The 19,073-nt window shown below is 40.6% G+C and overlaps 1 protein-coding gene across 1 annotated transcript in view; it reads left to right on the forward strand.

Annotated features, from left to right (window-relative positions):
* The window catches only part of TTLL5 (tubulin tyrosine ligase like 5), a 318,465-nt gene that overhangs the window by 211,789 nt on the left and 87,603 nt on the right, over positions 1–19,073 (forward strand). Inside the window, exon 30 of the mRNA XM_007459755.1 lies at positions 17,453–17,670. Coding sequence (XP_007459817.1) covers positions 17,453–17,670 — 218 coding nt within the window. The remainder of the gene's footprint in view (positions 1–17,452; positions 17,671–19,073) is intronic.

Raw genomic sequence — 19,073 nt, forward strand, 5'->3', positions numbered from 1 at the left:
CTTGAATGGTTCATGGGGAATCTACCCACGGGGAAGAAATGTTCTGAATCCATACATTGGCTTTGTGGGAAAGTGATCTCGAACCAATTTAGACATTCTTTCTTTCATTTGAATGAATGTTCCTGCACAAAAATCTCTTTTGTAGTATCTACCCTTTCTGTTGCCTGATCTTAGTTCAGTAATTGCCCAAAGGGTCTAATTCCCAGATACCTAAAAGCTAGTATTTTAAAGATTTTTTTCTAAATGTACTGCTTCCTTGCCTTCATTGACTTGGTCTGTTTAAGCACACATTAATCCTTTATGGCCTATCACGATGTTCAAGGAATAAATAACTTTCAGGTTCTTATAGGAAATGGTCTTAATCTAGGTCGTTGGTCTTCTGGTTTAACAGTTTGTACATAGAACAATGGGTACAAAAATGTAACAATAGACACAAAAAGTCTTGTCGTAGTGGAACTTACACTCTACTGAAATATTAATTCCCTACTCACTGTCTATAAAATGACAGACTCCTGAGTATATGTGTAAGGGAATTATATAAGTATATTGCACTAGTGAATCAGTATGGCCCCAATTACAGAGAAAGGATGACTTCACGAAAAAGTCAGGCCGTGAAGACAGCTTTTTCCTGATGACTCAGGATTATCATTAGAATCAGTTACCATGTTCTACATGTTCTGCTGGGCTGAATCCGTACTGATTCTGTGAGCTTCCCTGATATTTGGTTATGTGAAGAAATAGCTTTTATCAGCTTGATCTCTTGTCATTTGCTCTTATAAAAAGGTAGTGTGCATTAGTGTGTGCAAAATTAATATTCACTCAAAGGCTAAGGTAATGTTCCCAAGTTTTTTTTTTTCTTCCAAATAAAACAGTTATCATTATGCTCCCTCTCTCTGTTTTTTCAACTGCCGTCCAGGTCCAGAGAAATTTTTATTTTTTTCAGTGTCATTCACCACTTGATCATCTTATCTGTGATAGTATAATCTGTATATTATATTAATTCATTGGAATTGAGAAATCGTTAAGTGCAGGCATTTGTTTAAGGGTTTGTTTGTTTGTTTTAATATTTATTTACTTGGCTGCGCCAGGTCTTAGTTGTGGCATGCTGGATCTTCGTTGCAGCATGTGGCATCTTGTTCCAGGGACTGAACCCGGGCCGCCTGTATGGGAGCGCGGAGTCTTAATCACTACACCACCAGAGAAGTCCCCAGGCATTTGTGAAGTAGCTCTTTAGGTCATTTTTACTGGAGAAAAACCCAGACTTCTTATCTGTAAAGCATGGAATATAGCATCATCACACTGCCCCCTGCCATGTAGAAATTTCCTTATTTAAATAGTCTTTAGGATAGCGGAGGCATTTAGGCCAGTTTGCAAACAAACAAAAAAATTTTTTTTTTTGGCCGTGCTGCACGGCTTGTGGGGATCTTAGTTCCCTGACCAGGGATCGGCAGTGGACCGGCATGGAGTCTCAACCACTGGACCGCCAGGGAATTCCCAAGAGCTTTATTTGGGGTCTTAAGGATTCCAATTCAGGAGACAGATTTGGGTAATACCAAAAGATTATTCCAAGGAAGAGAAAAAAGTCAGGGAAAAAAGGCAAAAGCCACAAGGTTGTTCAAGAATTATGATTGATCCTGATGCACGAAAGGAAATATTTATCCTTATAGGATAGGCAGTTATGAGTTATTTTAGGGTAAGGGTCCAATAAATAAATAGGCTATCACAAGTTATTTTAGAGTGTAAGGGTCCACTAAGTATCTTGAGTTTCTGGAACGTTGGGCAGATGTTCTGGATTCCTATGTTAAGACAAGAAGTGGTCGAAGTTCAAATTCCATCCCTGCTGAGATGTGCAAAAGTCACACTTCCTCAATGGCCTCCTGGCTCCATTTTAGAGAGCCCTCTTAGCAATAACAACTCCATTTAAATTTTTCTTCCGCAGTGTATCTTAGTTTTTTTTTTCAATCTGTGTAAATTTCTTAAAATTTTTTAAACTTCTGAATCCCCTGCCTTTCAGATTACTTAAGAATGCCAACTTAATCAGATGCTGGATAGTGGAAATATATATAGCCTTATTTCCCACGTTTGAGTATAATCTGTGGCTCTAATGCATCTAGACAGTTGGTCCCTTTCAATGCTTCCATACCTTGAAATGGTGGATGATTAAAGAAAAAAAAAAGGAGGTGATTTGCAGAGCAGTGAGGTTTTGAGGAAAGAGAGACAGTTTTGCTGATTTTCACTTTTAGAAACTGCTTCATTTATAAGTCCTTCTCATTCTTTTGATTAGCTTCCAGCAAGTCACATTCCTTTGAAAATTCAGAGTACTGCTATTCTTGTGTGGATTTTTTTTTTTACTGAGGATTATACTGATTGAGTTTCACTGAACTATGAAGTATATGGAAAATATGTTTTTTAGAATCTGTCAGAATGCCTGTTTTAGGGAGGAGTCAGCACTCCCAAGAAGGGAGTTATCTCGTGTCTTCTGGAGAGGGAACAGAAAATCTTTTATCATAATTTTATATATGTTTATAACATCATTTTATTTTTTCCCCCATTCTTCTAATCCACAGTTGACTTAGGTCAAAATGAGTAAGCATGAAGTTTGGGACTGTGGGGGAGAGTGAAAGAAACTAAATTCTATTAGCCTGAAGAGTTTATAACTAATAAAATAGCAAATAAGATAGTAGGTGTTCTAACATGAAGAATAGTACCTTAGAGCGCTTTATTTCAGAGGACATTAAGAAACACTCCACAGAAGGAGCAAAGCCCTAATAGGATTTTTAAGCCTGTGTTTTTAGCTCACCTTGTGACTGTGCTAGACCTGACCCTTATAATTACAACCAAATGATTGCTTGAAACATGGTTTGCCTTCTCAGGATGTCCTATATGTCTGTCCTTGGGTTAACCCCTTTAGATAGAGATGGTTTCTCTGATGAACTTCTTATGCTTTGGATTCAGTTTTCTAAAGTGTAGGTAGCCATTGATATAACTAACAATTTGGTTAATTGCCTGTTTGAGAGCAGTGAGTAGAATTGAAATCTGATTTACCTAGTATCCATTCACAAGAGAGATGTGTTTATGGACCAGGACATTAAAAGGGGCCTTGTATTGTATTGTATTATATTATATTAATCATATCATATCATATCATATCATACATGGACAGACAGTGCCTTTCATAGTGATCTCCTAAAAATATGGTTGGAAAAATAATCATGCAGCCTTTCTTGCATTACATGCAGAGGAAATTCTCCATCCTTTCTGCACTTAGATAGCCAGCTTTTTTTTTTTAATTAATTAATTAATTAATTTTTTAGATAGCTTTTTGTAGGTATTAATTTCAAGGAGGAAAACTCTGATTGAGGATATGAGTTTTGAAATGGGCATCTCTAACCATTCATGCAGTGTAAGCTTTGATCCTCATTTCTGTCTAGCATTTCACTCATAAATCTAGGAATTTTCATGTACCGAATCAGCCCTACAAAAGACTGGTCCTGTAGCATGGACCTGGGAGAGGTGACTTTCACCTGGAGCCACTGGCGGAGGCTTCCAAGGCCAGAGGTACAAGGAAATAGGTGTGATCCAGTCCATTTGATAGAGAGCATGATAAACAAAATAAGACAAAATTGAAACTATGAGCTTTTACACACTGATGGGTAAAACTAGCAATTAAAAAAAAATCATTCTAAATCAGAGCAAGGGTCAGCAAGCTCTTTCTGTAAATGGTCATATAGTAAATATTTTAGGCCTTGCAGGCTGTACGTAGGGTCTGTGGTAACTACTCAGTTTTACCGTGGTAGAATGAAAACAACTATAGACAATATGTAAATGAATGAGTGTGGCTGTTTTCCAATAAAACTTTATTTACAAAAAAGATGGCAGGCTGGATTTGGCCTGCAAGCCGTAGTTTGCAGATCCTTGGCTTTGAGCAACAGAACCCCTTGGAGCGTCTCTTAAAACACCGATTGCTTCCCTGACTCCATTTCTGATTCAGTAGGTTTAGGATGGGCCTCGATTATTTCCAAGTTCCCAGATGATGCTAAGCCTTTTCTTCTGGGGCCCACACTTGGAGAACCATTAAGCTAGAGAGAAAGAGATTAGAAATGTCTCCCTTTTATTTGTCTTCTGTCTTTTGAAAGGGAGGCTGGATTTGTTAAAATTTAGTGTTGCCCTTATAAAATTTCAGGCAATCTTTTTTTTTTTTTTATAGGAACTTTGTTTCCATCTTTTTCACTTCATCTACTACAGTTTCCTTATAAATAAGTTTTCCAAACTTGAAAACTTCCTGTTCATTCTTCTTATCAGGGTACATTCTGCTCAGCAACCACTGCTCCCAGGATTCAAGTTTTTTGATGGATGAGAGATAAGTAATGGGACAGATTCCTCCCTCTTTGTTTTAGTAAGAATAGCCAACTCTTAATAAGCACTTACTGTGGTCCAAGCACTATTCCAGGTGCCTTACATATATTAATTCATTTAAAATGAGTTCCAGGATAGTTGAGGAAACTGCAGGATCTTGGTATTCTGGGGATGGTACAGTGACTCTGTGTGTTGATACATCTGAATGTGTCTTCTCTCCGGTTTCCCTCACTGCTTCCCACTTCCTTCCCAGACTGGCTTCCTGCCCCTGAAGGAGAAGGATAAAAAAATTCTCTGTCGGCTGAATGGGGGGACTTTCTTGGGCAGCAGTGACAGCTGGTGACATCAGCATGAGTAGCTCTCCCTGCTGGGGTCTGCGAGGAGGGCTACACTGGCTATGAGGCCTGACTGACCTGATTCTAATTGCCAACGCTGAGCTGATGTTATTCTTGGCCCAGGGCAGAGCGATTACTCAGTAGTTTCTGTTAAAGTGATCCTTTGTTAAACCTCTGCTCTCAACCCCCATCTCCTGCCCTCCCACTCTCTTCTCTACCTACTCCGGACTGAAAAAAGCCCCCAAAGCAGAAAAATTAGGGATATTTTGATGGCCAAGGAAGAACTGCTGAAATTTCTTTTAACAACAAAGGGGGAGAGAGGGGATTTTAAGTACATCTCAATTTTTCACTGGTTTCCAAAGCCCTTCAATTTTTAGTAGACTTAATTTTCAACATCGTAAGGTAACTCAAGGTAGGAAAAATCCGTGCGTCCTCAGTTCCTCTAATCCTTTCACTCTGTCTGTGCTTTACTTCCCCCATCCCAAGATGGCCAATTTCACCAGACTAACCCAGATTCGGTGAGGGGCAACAGAGACTAATGTCCCCAGACAAGCAGGGCAGGGGGGGCAGCTCAGTGTTCACCTGAAGGGGCCTTTCCGTACAATAGCAACATCTTGAGGGCCAAGTGTAATGAGCTTTTTGCTAACGGCCTGTGTGTGTGTGCGTGTGTGTGTGTGTGTGTGTGTGTGTGTCAGCGTAGTCTCCCAGGTGTGGAAAGGATTCCCGTATAAACCCAGCCAAGTCTTGTTATTCTGCTCCTAAAAGTTCATTGCATGTGTCTAGAAGAATTCTGCCCCACCTGCAGCAGTGAATACTGTTTCTCCAGGCCTTCAGCTGCTGTGTGTGTGTGTTGTAGGGGAGGGGAAAGAAAGAGAAACTTAGCATGCGCCGGCCTTTTCCAGGCAGCCAGCAATAACCCGCTAGCCCCTCAGCGCGGCACAGGGAGAGCAGGCAAGCAGACTGGCTCTGCAGGGGGAGTCTTTTTACGTCTTTCCAACGAGAGTACCTGGGAAGAAGGTTGGCTGGGGTGGGGGGCGGGGGCGGGGGTGGGCACGACCTCAGGCGTAGCTCCTGGAGCAGGTTGACTTGACCGTCCTCACATACTGCTGCTCTGTTTTTCTGTTTTCGTTTGGTTTGGGGGTCTTTTGTTCAATTTTATATTTCCTTCTGACCTGTATCAGAAATTCATATAACACTTAGTTTATAGCTTGTTTATGATTATGATTTTCTTAGAACCATTTGATTTAGCAGATTTTGCCAAGCCAAACTCTTTACTTCTTACCTAATGAAAAGACATTGAAAATACGTGAAATAATACATGTAAAACTACATTCAGTTGTTTAGAAATAGGCACTGTGGACAGACTTTGCAGTCAGATAATCCTGTTTAAACCTGAGCCCATAACCTGCGGCAGGTTATCTGAACTTCCTTGAACCTCGGTTTCTTTATCTCTAATATGGTGATGATAATGTATATCTGTGGGTTTTCATGAGGATTATATTCCTCAGGGTGTTACCATGTGCCAAGCACTGAACCTGGAGTGGTATTTGTGTTATCACAGTGAATCTTCACAGCTGTCCTCTTATTAGCCCCATTTTCCAGATATAAAAACAGAGCATCACTTATGTGACTTTCCCAGGCTCACAAAAGTAATAAATGGAAGAGCTGGTGTTTTTGAATCCAGGGGTGTCAGCCTCCGGCATCCTAGCTCTTGGCTATCATGCTCTATACTACCTCTCTGACAGTATTCAGGCATTCAATAACTAATAGTTATATGTATTGTTACATACATTTTATTTTTATTTATTATTATTTTTTTTAATTTACGTATTTATTTTATTTATTTCGTTTTGGCTGCGTTGGGTCTTCCTTGCTGCGTGCGTGCTTTCTCTAGTTGTGGTGAGTGGGGACTACTCTTCGTTGCGGTTCGCGGGCTTCTCATTGCAGTGGCTTTTCTTGTTGCGGAGCATGGGCTCTAGGCACGCGGGCTTCAGTAGCTGTGGCTTGCGGGCTCTAGAGCACAGGCTCAGTAATTGTGGCGCACGGGCTTTGTTGCTCCGCAGCATGTGGGAACTTCCCGGACCAGGGCTTGAACCCTTGTCCTCTGCATTGGCAGGCGGATTCTTAACCACTGCGCCACCAGGGAAGCCCTACATACATTTTAAATGGCAATTCATGCGTTCGACAAGTACATTGACAAGTACATATTGACACCTATAAAACTGTATTTGAAAAGTTAATCTCAGGTATCTTAACTAGTCTCCTACTAGTCAGATACACTGTTGCAAAAGAAAAGGTTTACTAAACTTTTATCCCAGTTACCTCAAATTCTTAAAGAGATGTCTTAATAAGGTCTTCCAGGGCTTAAAACTCTTAGAAATGCCCATACTCTACGCTCCCCTGTGCTTTTATTATTTAGGAGCAGTGTCAGGAACCACTGAGTCTTGCAGAATCCTGAAATATGTCCTAGAAGTTTGGAGATTCAGGGCATGTGTGTGGGTTGTTATCGATAACACAGGAATTATCTCTTCAATAATCACTTCATCCTTTCAACCCTGTTGTTGTCATTGGTCATACTGTTTAATTTTGTTTCTATGATGGTGTTTTTGAGAATACTGTCAGGAAACACAACAGGTGTCTACCAATGTGAATAACACAGATTGACACTTTTGCATGATTAATATTATGCTTGCTTTTTCAATACCATAGAAATCTGATTTTTTTTTTTAAATTTTATTTTTGGCTGCAGCGGGTCTTAGTTGCAGAGTGCGGGCTTCTCTCTAGTTGTGGTGCACAGGCCCTAGAGCACGTGGTCTCAGTAGTTGCAGCACGCGGGCCTAGTTGCACCGCAGCATGTGGGATCTTAGTTCCCCAACCAGGGATCGAGCCCTGCATTGGAAGGCAGATTCTTAACCACTGGACCACCAGGGAAGTCCCCAGAAATCTGATTCTTAATGCATTATTTCAATATAAACATCAGTTCATTATGCTGATTCCTTACTACTAGTAATAGAAGTCCCCTGGTTACCACCAGGATGTTTTCTAAGCTGTTGCTAGAGTAGTGTCTCTCTGGAATCTTGGAGGGAGGAAGGTGAAGGCAGTGAAATGGGTGTACAGTGAGTGCCTCTTGTATGCTAGATATAGCATTATATCCATTCCACTGATGAGGAAACTGTTGCTCAGAAAGTTTAAGTAACTTACACAAGGTTGCCCAGCTGGCTTATTGCAGTTGTAATAGCTAAGCCAGGTCAGAGGCTTCCAAAGCCCTATTCCACTCTACCTCCCTCCCCCTTGAGTAAGTGACTCTTCATTTTCTTCTTGTTTTATACATTTATCATCAGTCAGATAAGACATTCCAATTTTATTGTTGCTGCTGCTATACACCCATACACACAAGTATAAAAGAAAAGGTCAACACAATGAATCAAAATTCAGAGCTCCACTTGGTTGTAGGTTTGTTAAGAGGCAGCTCTCTTCACCTACCAGCTGCTTGGGATCGACCTTGTTTGTTGTATATCCTTAAAATGTGGTTTTGCTACAGCTGCCTGGTGGCCAGTTTCATTCCCTCCCCTCACTCTGTGACCTGTGGCTTTTTTCTGTTTGTCTGTGGGCATATGAGGGACTCACAGCAGTAACTTTGCGTGAGATGATGAAAGACCTCATCTTTAAATGTAAAGAACCCCACCCATCTGCAGTGGATGCAGCCACAGGAAAAAACTTAACAGGTATATATGACAGCATAGTCTGTGTAAGATGAGCAACAGGTCAATATGTGATATTCTGAGCCAAATAAAACAAACTAAACATTTGAAGACAAAGACAAGTTAGATATTTATAAACTCTGAATTTAAAGTTGTAAAGAACTCAGAGATTGCCTTGTCCAATTATTTCATTTTACTCATCAGACGTTGTAAGACACAAACATTATTAGGAGAACAAGGGCCTTACTAAAAACTACTAGTAAGTAAAAGATAAAAGAGACAATTGAAAATGAGTCTATGAGTTATTTTTTTTTTAACCAATTGAACTCTCAATCTGGGGTCATTGCTGATCTTTTGAAGTTACCTTTATTTATATATTATACACGCACAGACTCACATACGCATACACTTACACATTTTAACTTTCAAAATAAGTAACAAAGATTTGCTTACACACAAATTTTTTTCAACCTTTTCTTCCTGGAGTAAAGTGAGTGAAATCCCTGTCTTTTAAATGCGTCTGGTGAAAATTGGACACATTGCTAAGTTTGCTTTAGATTTGCTTTGGAAGGGAGATTTGATTTCAGTGGATTTGCTTTAAAAAGCGAGTCAGCGTAGCATAAATGAGGAAGGCAATGTAGTACAGTAGGGCTGTGAAATCAGACTCCGACGACGACTTGGATCTCACTTACTACTTGGTAGCTTTGCCATCGTGGACAAATTACGGTACCTTTTTGTGCTCTGGTTGCTTCTTCTGTGTATGGAGGTGATGATGGGACCCACCTCAAATGATTGGGAACATGCTATAACATGTAAAGCACTTAGAGCAATGCTAACCATGATAAAAGCTCAATAAAAATTCATTTCTCTTATTATTATGTATTACTTTTTTTCCATTGTGGTAAAAAACACATAACATAAATTTACCCTCTTAACAATTTTTGTGAATTGTACAGTATTGTTAACTATATGCACATTGTTGTACAACAGATTACTAAAACTTTTACATCTTGCATGACTGAGTCTCTGTATGCATTGAACAGCTCCGTTTCCCCCTCCCCTCAGCCCCTGGCATCCACCACTCTACTTTGTGTTTCTATGAGTTTGATTGCTTTAGATACCTCATATCAGTGGAATCATGTTGTATTTGTTTTTTAGTGACTGGTTTATTTCACTTAGCATAATGTCCTGAAGTTTCATCCATTGTAACTTAATGCAGGATTTCTTTCTTTTTTAAGGCTGGATGATGCTCTGTCACATGTATATACATTTTCTTTATCCATTCATCAGTTGATGGGCATTTAGATTGCTTCCACATCTTAGCTATTGCATTATAATTTCAACTTGGGGTTTTAGTTAAACCCCCTGTGCCAGAAGCAGAAATTGGTTTAAATGATATTCAAGAAGGTGGTTTAGGAGAAGTTCAAGGCTTGTAAAATATTAATTAGCTACACCTTTTTAAACTAATATTCACTTGTTTGGACAGCTGAAAATTATAGCAAATTAATTTCACAATTACTAGAGAGAGATGTGAGGAGAAAGAACGATTAATAATACCATGGTAAAACGATTAAAAGAATATGTTTGTCCAAAGGCATAAATGTCTTATAAACATTAAAAAAAAAGAGAAACAGCATTAGCATCAAATTATGAGCCAGCTTTCCATGGGACATGTAGTATTTCCTTATAATAATCAAGGAAAGGTAAGGGAATTATTCTCCCAAACATACTGACAGAAATGTATTTGGTACAGCCTTTACAGAGGGCAATTTGAGAATATGTATAAAAAAGACAAAGAAGAAGCAGCCTTCTGATCTAGCCCTTCTACTTCAAGGAAATTACTTTAAGGAAATGATCTGGTATATGTCAAAAGATATAAAGAATAACATGATGTTTATCACAACAGTATTCTTAAATAGCAAAATAAACTGGTGACAGCCTTAGTGTGTGTGTGGTTTCAAAATGGAAGTATAAGATTTTAGGGAGCCTACTTTTTCCCACTTAAAAATGTTTTAGGAACTTATTTTCCTTAACTGCAAATATAGATCTACTGTGTCAGTTTATAGTATTCTACTATTGGTGATTGGTTAAGTAAATTATGATAAACCATGATAGAAAATACACAGCCATTAAAAACAATCATCTAGATCTACCCTTATATATATGAAAAAATGCTCAAGATAGATATTTGAATGAAAAAGAAGTCTCCAAAACATCAGATATCATATACCATTTTTGTAAGCCCATGGAAATGCATGTATATACAAAGAAAATAAGTGACTATACACAGAAAAAAGTCTAAATGTTACCAGAGGTTATCTCTGAGAGTAGAATTCGAAATGACTTTTTTTTTTTTTTTTTTTCTTTGCGGTACGTGGGTCTCTCCCTGTTGTGGCCTCTCCCATTGCAGAGCACAGGCTCCGGACGCGCGGGCTCAGCAGTCATGGCTCATGGGCCCAGCCGCTCCGCAGCATGTGGGATCTTCCCAGACCGGGGCGCGAACCCGTGTCCCCTGCATCATCAGGTGGACTCTCAACCACTGCGCCACTAGGGAAGCCCCGAAATGACTTTTAAAACTTTTCCTTTTTCTAATGAAACGTGTTTCAAAAAAACAAAAAACCTTTGGTCTGCCAAATATTGCTGGGCATTGTGGGAGAAAGAAATAGAAAGCAAAGCAGAGTCTACAGTCATAGGAGTCTAAATTTGCCATCAGACTATGAGCCTCTACCAATATATGACTATTAGTCAGTTCTGTTGTTAGAATGGGGGGTGGGCCTGTAGTGAGGGAATGTCATCCATGTGATGTCTTAGGGCTAGTTTCACTGGGTTTCCTGATCATGGGCTGCAGCCCTGGCCTTAGCCAGCTGCCTCATAGTTGGACTTCTTTGGTTGTAACACACACCTAGCCCAAGATCTGTTCAAGTGTCTCAGTGCTACTGAAAACCCAACTCAGAGACACTGCTGGTATCTTTGGTTTGTGTACATGCAGGAGTCTGAGGCATGTAAGTATATCTGAATATCTGTTTTTAATGGCCTGCATTGTTTCTCAGATGTTAGAAGGTACAGTTGATTTAGGGGCTGCCTGAAGCACAGTGTTTTCAGTTGGTTGGTGAATAATAGTTTCTTCTAAATTGTTCTGTCCAGGTAAGCACCTGTATTCACATCCTTTAGAGTAGGTGATGGGCACTAGTAAGAGCCTTCTTTCCTAGTTGCTATAGGAGAAGTATCTTCTTCATTTGTTTTGGAAGTGGAAGGGAATGCCAGAGGACTTCCAATCTCTTTGGCATCTCAAAGTCCTGTCTCAGGTGCTTGTGTCATCAGTCTCTCTGTGTATGAACGGGAGCATCTTCAGGGTTTCTGCCCCATCCCTGTCGAGGTCCTAGCATTGCCCAGTGCCTTGCTGCAGTACCCGAAGTTGTATTCTTTCTCTTGCTCGGCTTTCAATCCTGTTACAGCTGACAAACATTGTGAATGGAAGACAGCCAAGAACTGCATGCAGGGTGGGACAAAGGCCTTTTGGAAGCTTGCTTTTGCCAACATAGAAACAGCTACCCTCACCCTCACCCTGGCCCCGAGCTTTTTACAGCATTGTATGGTTGCACAAAAGACGAAATGTGTTCTTTGCATTGAGCAGCTCTCGGCCTGGTTGTAGTAGGATGAGTGCTTAGCATCTTACCTGCTCAGGAAGATATACCATCCCAGTACTTGAGCTGCCAGAACTAGAAGTGGCTTTGTATGCTATGTAATGGGAACTTTATCCAAGTTACAATAAAAATCTCATATGGGGAGAATAATGCCCCAAATGTTTGCTCTTCTGCTATCAGAGTAAAAGGGGTACAAAGAGACATTAACCCCGCTCAAATAGAGATTAACATTTACCTGCTTCATCCCCCTTAATTTTCAAAAACATGAATTAGAGAGTTATTGATATTTCACTGCAGGGAGGCATCCAGCTCTACTCCATCACCAAGAAGCCTGAGTAAAGGCTAAAAGGGGTGTTTCTCTGGAAGGAATTAAAACACACACACACACACACACACACACACACACACACACACACACACTCCCAGAATTTAATCTCTGAACAGTGTTATCTTTCTAGTAAGACAGCTCAGATCTTGCTTCCCTGTGACCTTCCAAGTTTCAGTCTGTGTTCTGTCTATCAGAAATTCCTCCTTCCCACCCACAAGTACCCTTCTGTTGTGGGAGAAGGAGGGCCTTTCCAGTCTTTTGTCTGTGGCCAAGCCAACGTTCAAACTGTGGTTTTCTCTGAGTCTCCTTGCTGAAGCATTGCTGTTTCCCACACCCAATAAAGAAGCAAAGGGCTTGTATTTGCTGACCAGGTCTTATACAGCTGGTGCTTATACAGCTCTCACATTCCCAGGACATTGACTGATGACGGTGCAGCCCCCATCCCTGGGTTAACCCACAAGTGCAGAGTGCTAATACTGTATGGCCAAACCTCACATTTTTTAGAAATTATATGGAGAGAACTTTATATAATTCTTCTGCTTATTTTTGAATGAGTGTCAGGACAAAACAGTTCATACAATCTGTCATTGGTAGAGTTGTAGGATTAGGGCCAGTACAGGCTACAGGGTGTACCTGGGGAGGCTGATTTCTGCCAGTAGTCTAAAAAACATCTATTTATATGTCTGCCTTTAACATTACCTGAGTACTTTCCTTGTTTGCTTCTTAATCAGATTTGATTACCTTAATCTCATTCCACTTAGTCTTGGCTTTGGTGAAACACCTGGGGACTTGTCTACATTACTGACTTTTGGGAATTTTGGATGGCACAGAATTGTAATAATTTCATTACCCATTCAGTATATGAGCGTATGATCACCAAACAACAGATGAGAACCTGGAAGCTTTTTACTGTATTTGGAAAAAGTATCCGCTTTTTTGAGATGCAGCACATGTTACATTGAGGCTGGAACAAGCTTGACTCTTTGGTAGATTGAGAATTCTATCTCAGCTCAGTTAGGGTTCCACTTGGCTGCATGTAATAGGGCGCCCCCCACACACACACCCATGGCTTAAACAAGTTAGAGGTTTATTTTCTTTCCCCAGTACAGTCAGAAATCTAGAGCTAGGTGCTCCTAAAGTCCGTGGTGCTGTCAGGAACCCGTGCTCCTCCTGTCTTTCTCCTCTGCGGTCCGTAACAAGTGACTTCCACGCTGTGCCTGTCCACCTCTAGGTAGATATCCATGTTCTGGGTGGGGAGAAGAGCAGTAAAGGGCAAAAGCTGTGCACCAGCCAACCCAGTCTGCCCCCTTCGAAGAGCTTTCCCAGAACCTGCACCTAGAAACGTCTGTTTACAACTCAGAACTAGGTCCCATGGTTATCTCAAGGTACAGGAGAGATTGGGAAATGTCATTTTTTAGATGGGCACACATTATTACCCAAACAAAATCCGGGCAGTTTTATTGGGAAGAAAGGAAGAATTATTAGTACCCAAGCAAGTGAGTCTCCTAAGCAATAAATTCTTCTGATTTATTTTATTTTGTGTTTTGAGATAAAGACTGATCTTATTACTTATGCAACATTGGTGTCTAAGGTCTTGCCACAAAATTTGCATCTGGGAAGGTGAATTTATTTTTGTTTGGGATCTATAGAAGGGCTTACTTACATTTTGTGGCTGAGTATAAGTTGAACACATAACCACACTAGGCACTATTCAAACTCCAGAGAATGGTCCTATTACAAGATTACATCTCTGTGTAAACACAAACTTGCCTATTTTCTTGTATAGGAATTTAACTGTTGCTTAAAAAAAAAAAATCAATAGTTGGTATAATGTGAGTTGTTTTTTTTTTTTTTTCCATTCATGTTGTAAATGCTTATTAAGCACCTTTTATGCACAAGGCATTCTACTAGGCACTGTTAGTGAAACAAAAGTTAATCAGATATAAATCCAGGCATTTCCAGTACATATATAAGTGCCTGTAATACAAGGTAGAATGTGCTAAATGTGATAAGACACATACAAATACATTTTTATAAGCATTTAGAAGAGGGAAGGATCATTTCTGCCAAAGAGAATTGAGTAAATATGATCTGGGGAACCTACACATATGTTTTCACTTTAAGAGTTTGTTTTTGCAGCTAGTGAGCATCATTATAAGACTAGAAAACTATGTTGAAAAACGTAGGACCAACTACCATTCACAAGTCATTACAGATAAGCAGACTTACATATCAGTCCGTCCTTTGGTTCCTCAGTAAAAGGCAGTAGTTTGGGAAGGAAGGGAGCATTTCAGTTTCTACTGTGTGCCTGGCACTTTGATTTATTTCAAGAAACCTTTACTGAGTGCCTGGGCTACATTTATTTATGTGATCTTCATTTAATCCCCAACAGTCCAGCCAAGTGATTATAATTGTTTTATGAGGAAGCTAAAGCTGAGAGGTTAAGTAACTTGAAAAGGTCACCCAGTTTATAAGTGACAGAGCCTACATTTGAGCCCAAGCACATTTGATTGCAGAGCCATGCTCCTTTCCACTTACCTGAGTGTCTGCTTTTCGCTGATGACCTAATCTGGTTTTGTAGCCATAGTAAGTGTTGAACAGTCACTTCCTTCTTCAACCCAGTCGAATGGCAAGTCCTAGAACCAGCTGCTTGAAACTTGGTTTTCATTTGGATACTTTGATTTGTACTCAGAAAGTTAATCTGTTACCTGCTCAAATCTTGTTAGAACTTGACTTCCTTTTGACTTTTCAATAATTGATTTTTGTAATAAATAACTACATATAGATGGTACAAAATTCAAAAAGGTACAAATGATATATAGTAAAAAATTAGTTTCCCTCTCCCCCTGACCCCTAGCAAACAGTTCTTTTCCATGGAGGATGCCAGTTTTCTTTAAGAGCCTTTCAAAATTCTTCTGTGCAGATACCAACATTGTATATATGTTTGTGTGTGTGTATTGGTATATAAATGTATGTTTGTATGTATCCTTTTTTCTTTTTTACTCAAGTAGAAGCTTACTATACTCACTGTTCTGATCTTGCTCTTTTTATTCATCTTTTTATTTGTATTTAGATGTCCCAGGAAGATTTTTTAACAAAAGAAAAACTCAATGAATTTGAAATACGGTTAAGTTGTCACCAGGGCAACATGTATTGCATAGATGTTCTTACTGATGGCAGTTCCGTCACAGCGTGAAAAATCTAACTCAATAAAGAATGTTTTTATTTCCAAGAGCATTTCACTAACAGTGGTTTTCCTCCTCTACTACTCATCCAGTGAACGTGTTTATGGATGGTCGACATAGGACTCTTCAGCCCCCATTCTGAGTTCTGGTCTCCTCCCCACCCTGAGTGAGGCATCTTTCAAGCACTCTTCAGTCTAAGCTCACTTATTGGGAGGCAGTGGTGAAAATAGAAGCCTAGGTTAGCCCTCTCCTGCCTCCCTCCTTCCTCCCAGTTGAATCTCTCCCACAGATTTTGTGGCCCTCAGATATGGAAACAGTGCTTGAAAGGAGTGGGTTTGTTTTTGAGCCAGTCCCCACAAGCTGGCCTCTGCTGCACCTCCTGGTTTCTGCAGATCACCCAACCCCTCGCCTCCCCCGCTCCCATGTACACCCCCGTGTACACACTCTGCAGCCCCGGGCTCCTGGCTTTGCCCCCTGGGCTCCGGTCTTCCTCAGCTCCCCTTCTGTGGTCAGAGATAGAGGCAAGCGAACAGCTCTGCAGTTCCCTCTCGGGTGGTTTCCAGAGACGGGGAACATCTCAGTCCAGTTGATCTGCGTGAAAAAGCCCCAGTCCTCCACCTCTGAAATCACTTTGCTCTTTGTCAAGCCTCTCAGCCAAACACATTCCCTCCACACAAGACCCCCTCCCTGATCCCCCGCTCATATCTGCCCAGCCTGGAACCCTTGGACACATTTTCCTGAAATGGGACATTCCAAGGCACGAGTATAGAAGGGTTGGTTAACATTTATTTACTAAAGCTACCCAGTTCATCTTTTATATCTTAAAAAATAAGTTTACCTGGTGAAGTTCACCTAAAAGGTGAATGTAAGAGCATCTGAACTTATTCCTTTAGGCCTTGCCATGAGGCAATGACATTTCTTCCATGCCTCTTAAAATGTCGTGCCTACAAATAGATATCAATTGCCAGAAAACCTTTTAATAAAAAGTCCTACGTATTTTGTCAATTATATTATTTTCCTCCTAATATTATTTTACATTTAAAGCTTTTATGAAGCAATGCATATTGAAAGCAGTGTTAACGCAATTGAAGAATCAGTAACAAAATTTGGGACACAAGAAAACGATTTCTAATGGGGTGAATTAAGTTGTAAGGGTTTTTTTAAGCCTCTCCCTGAGGAAGTGTACAATTAAATACATCCTTACTGCAGGTACGTGTTGGTGTTTGTGACATCTAGATGGTTTTTAGGTCATTATTTAATAGTTGTAGGCTTACCCTCTGAGCGAAAATACCCTTGTTTTGCTCTGGTATTTGTATACAGTAACTACTATTCATGTAGTAATTTTACTTTGAAAGTGTTTTCAAGTGTAGTTTTATGTTAATCTTCAGGTCATCGAGGTGTTACTACGCCACACTGGCTCCTTCCCTCTCCTCCAAGGTACGAACCTTCTAGAGGAGTTCAGAGTTCTGTGAGTGGGCTGGAATTCAGTCAGGCTTCAAGTCACTTTTGTTCTGTGCTGTATTCCTAGTACTCGATACCCAGCAAGAGGCATTCATTAAATACTTGTTGACTTTAACAATGAAGGGATACTAAGACTGAGAGGGACCAAATGCTTCTCTAATTCACGCATATGGACAATACATAGTACCCAGCCGCCCTGAGTCCTACTCCAGTGTACTTTCAGCAAGATAATCTCAACTCTCTGCTAAAAGAGATTTTCCTTCCCTGAACCTAAACCTGCACTGGCTTTATTGGAGGAGAAGTTTTTCCTTAAAAATTACTTAATTTTAATGGTTTCCCATTTCCTTTTGTCCCACCTCAGGATTGCAAACCAGTTACTGACTTACAGCAAACTAATTCGTGAAGGGCATCTCCATCTTTCATTTTTTTCTTTTTCTCGTAGGCGACCTTTGGCAGCCAGACACTACCTAACTCCAATTTATGGACAATAAATAACAGTGCAGCTTGCAGAATTTCAAGCACCACAGCTAGTGGCCAGAAGCCAACCACTCTGCCACAAAAAGTGGTGCCAGCTCCAAGTTCTTCCTCCTCCTTCGTTCCCAAACCCCCGTCCAATCACAAACAAGTCCTCAGAAAGGCAGCATCCCAGAGGGCTTCCAAGTAAGTTTTCAGTAATCTTCTGTTCAATTTCTTCTGAGTTGTATCAATTCTATGCTAACAGTACTCTCTATTTCTGGAGGCTCAAGACAGTTTGTGCTGAAATGTTGAAAAGAACACCTGATGGGGAATAAAGGCTAACTGGTTCTCAGCCCTGGCTACAAATTAGAATCATCCTGGGGAGCTATTGCAACACGGCCAATGTCCAGGCTGTGCCCTGTGGGAGGGGCAGGCACTGCTCTTTTATGTTCCCCAGTGGTTGTGATGAGTGCTGCCACTGGCAGGGTTCAGGGTCATTGCTAACTCACTCTTCTGGCCTCCAGCAGGAAGCTCAGTCAGACAGTGCACTGGTTAACAGTGCTGAACTGTGGGCTTGGAGGGAGGAAATGACAACTTCCTCCTGGGTGTGTTTTTCTTTTGGTCATTCTACAGAGTTAGATCTTTTCATATATATTTCAGATAAAATGCAATACTCTTCCCTCACCCCCACCCTTGTTTGTTCATTTTTAGGCATTTGAAAGGGAAGACATAGGATTGGGATTTCAGTAGAGGGATTAACTTCATTGACATTAGTCATCAGGCTCTGTGTAGCAACAATGTTTCTAATACCTTTTGTCATTTACCTATTTTACCTCAAAAAAGACATTTCCGTACCTGAATCACGTTTTTTAGGTCACGTCCTTCACTGTACCTCCAGCCATCTTCCCTAGTAAACCAGAAATGGACTGGTAAAAGGAGTGCTGGTTCTAACAGCCCCTCTCCATTTAAAATTGGGGAACTTATCAAAGATGTCTGGAAGAGGCAGGCATTCCCTGATGGATAAACGCCTAGAGGACGTTTGTGTGTTTCTCTTGTTCTCATTGAGGCTCCCCATTCATTTGTCCTTCACAAGATCAATTTTAGTTGTAAGAAGGAATCCTAGGGCATAGAAAAAGCAGTTAGTGTTTTTCCCCCCTTGGATAATGAATCAAATTCTGGATTTGGATCGAAAACAATCCCTCGTGGTTGTTTTAATTGTATTGCTGCCATTATTCATTTATCCAACAAACGTTTATTCAGTGCCTACCAAGTGCCAAGCACTGTTCTAAGAATAAGAGGCATTGTAATGACTTTATAGAACTATCTGGAGCAGTAGGAGAGGGCAGTGGGAAGGCTGCAGTTCGTGGTTGAGAGCCAGTAGCACGATCAGAAGGATGTATGGTCCCTCACCCTAGAAAGAATAGCCTTGAATCCTTAAGGGTGCAGCCTCTGGAGCCAGCCTGCCTGTGTCCCATCCCACCCACCCCCCCTGCACACACACACACACACACACACATACGCATGCACGCACACACACCCCAAAAAAGAATTTAGCCTTTAATCTCTTTTTATCCACGAAGACTAAAGCTCTGTACTCGACCCCGCGC

The sequence above is a fragment of the Lipotes vexillifer genome, unplaced genomic scaffold (genome assembly GCF_000442215.2).
Source record: "Lipotes vexillifer unplaced genomic scaffold, Lipotes_vexillifer_v1.1 scaffold39, whole genome shotgun sequence".
NCBI lineage: Eukaryota > Metazoa > Chordata > Mammalia > Artiodactyla > Lipotidae > Lipotes > Lipotes vexillifer.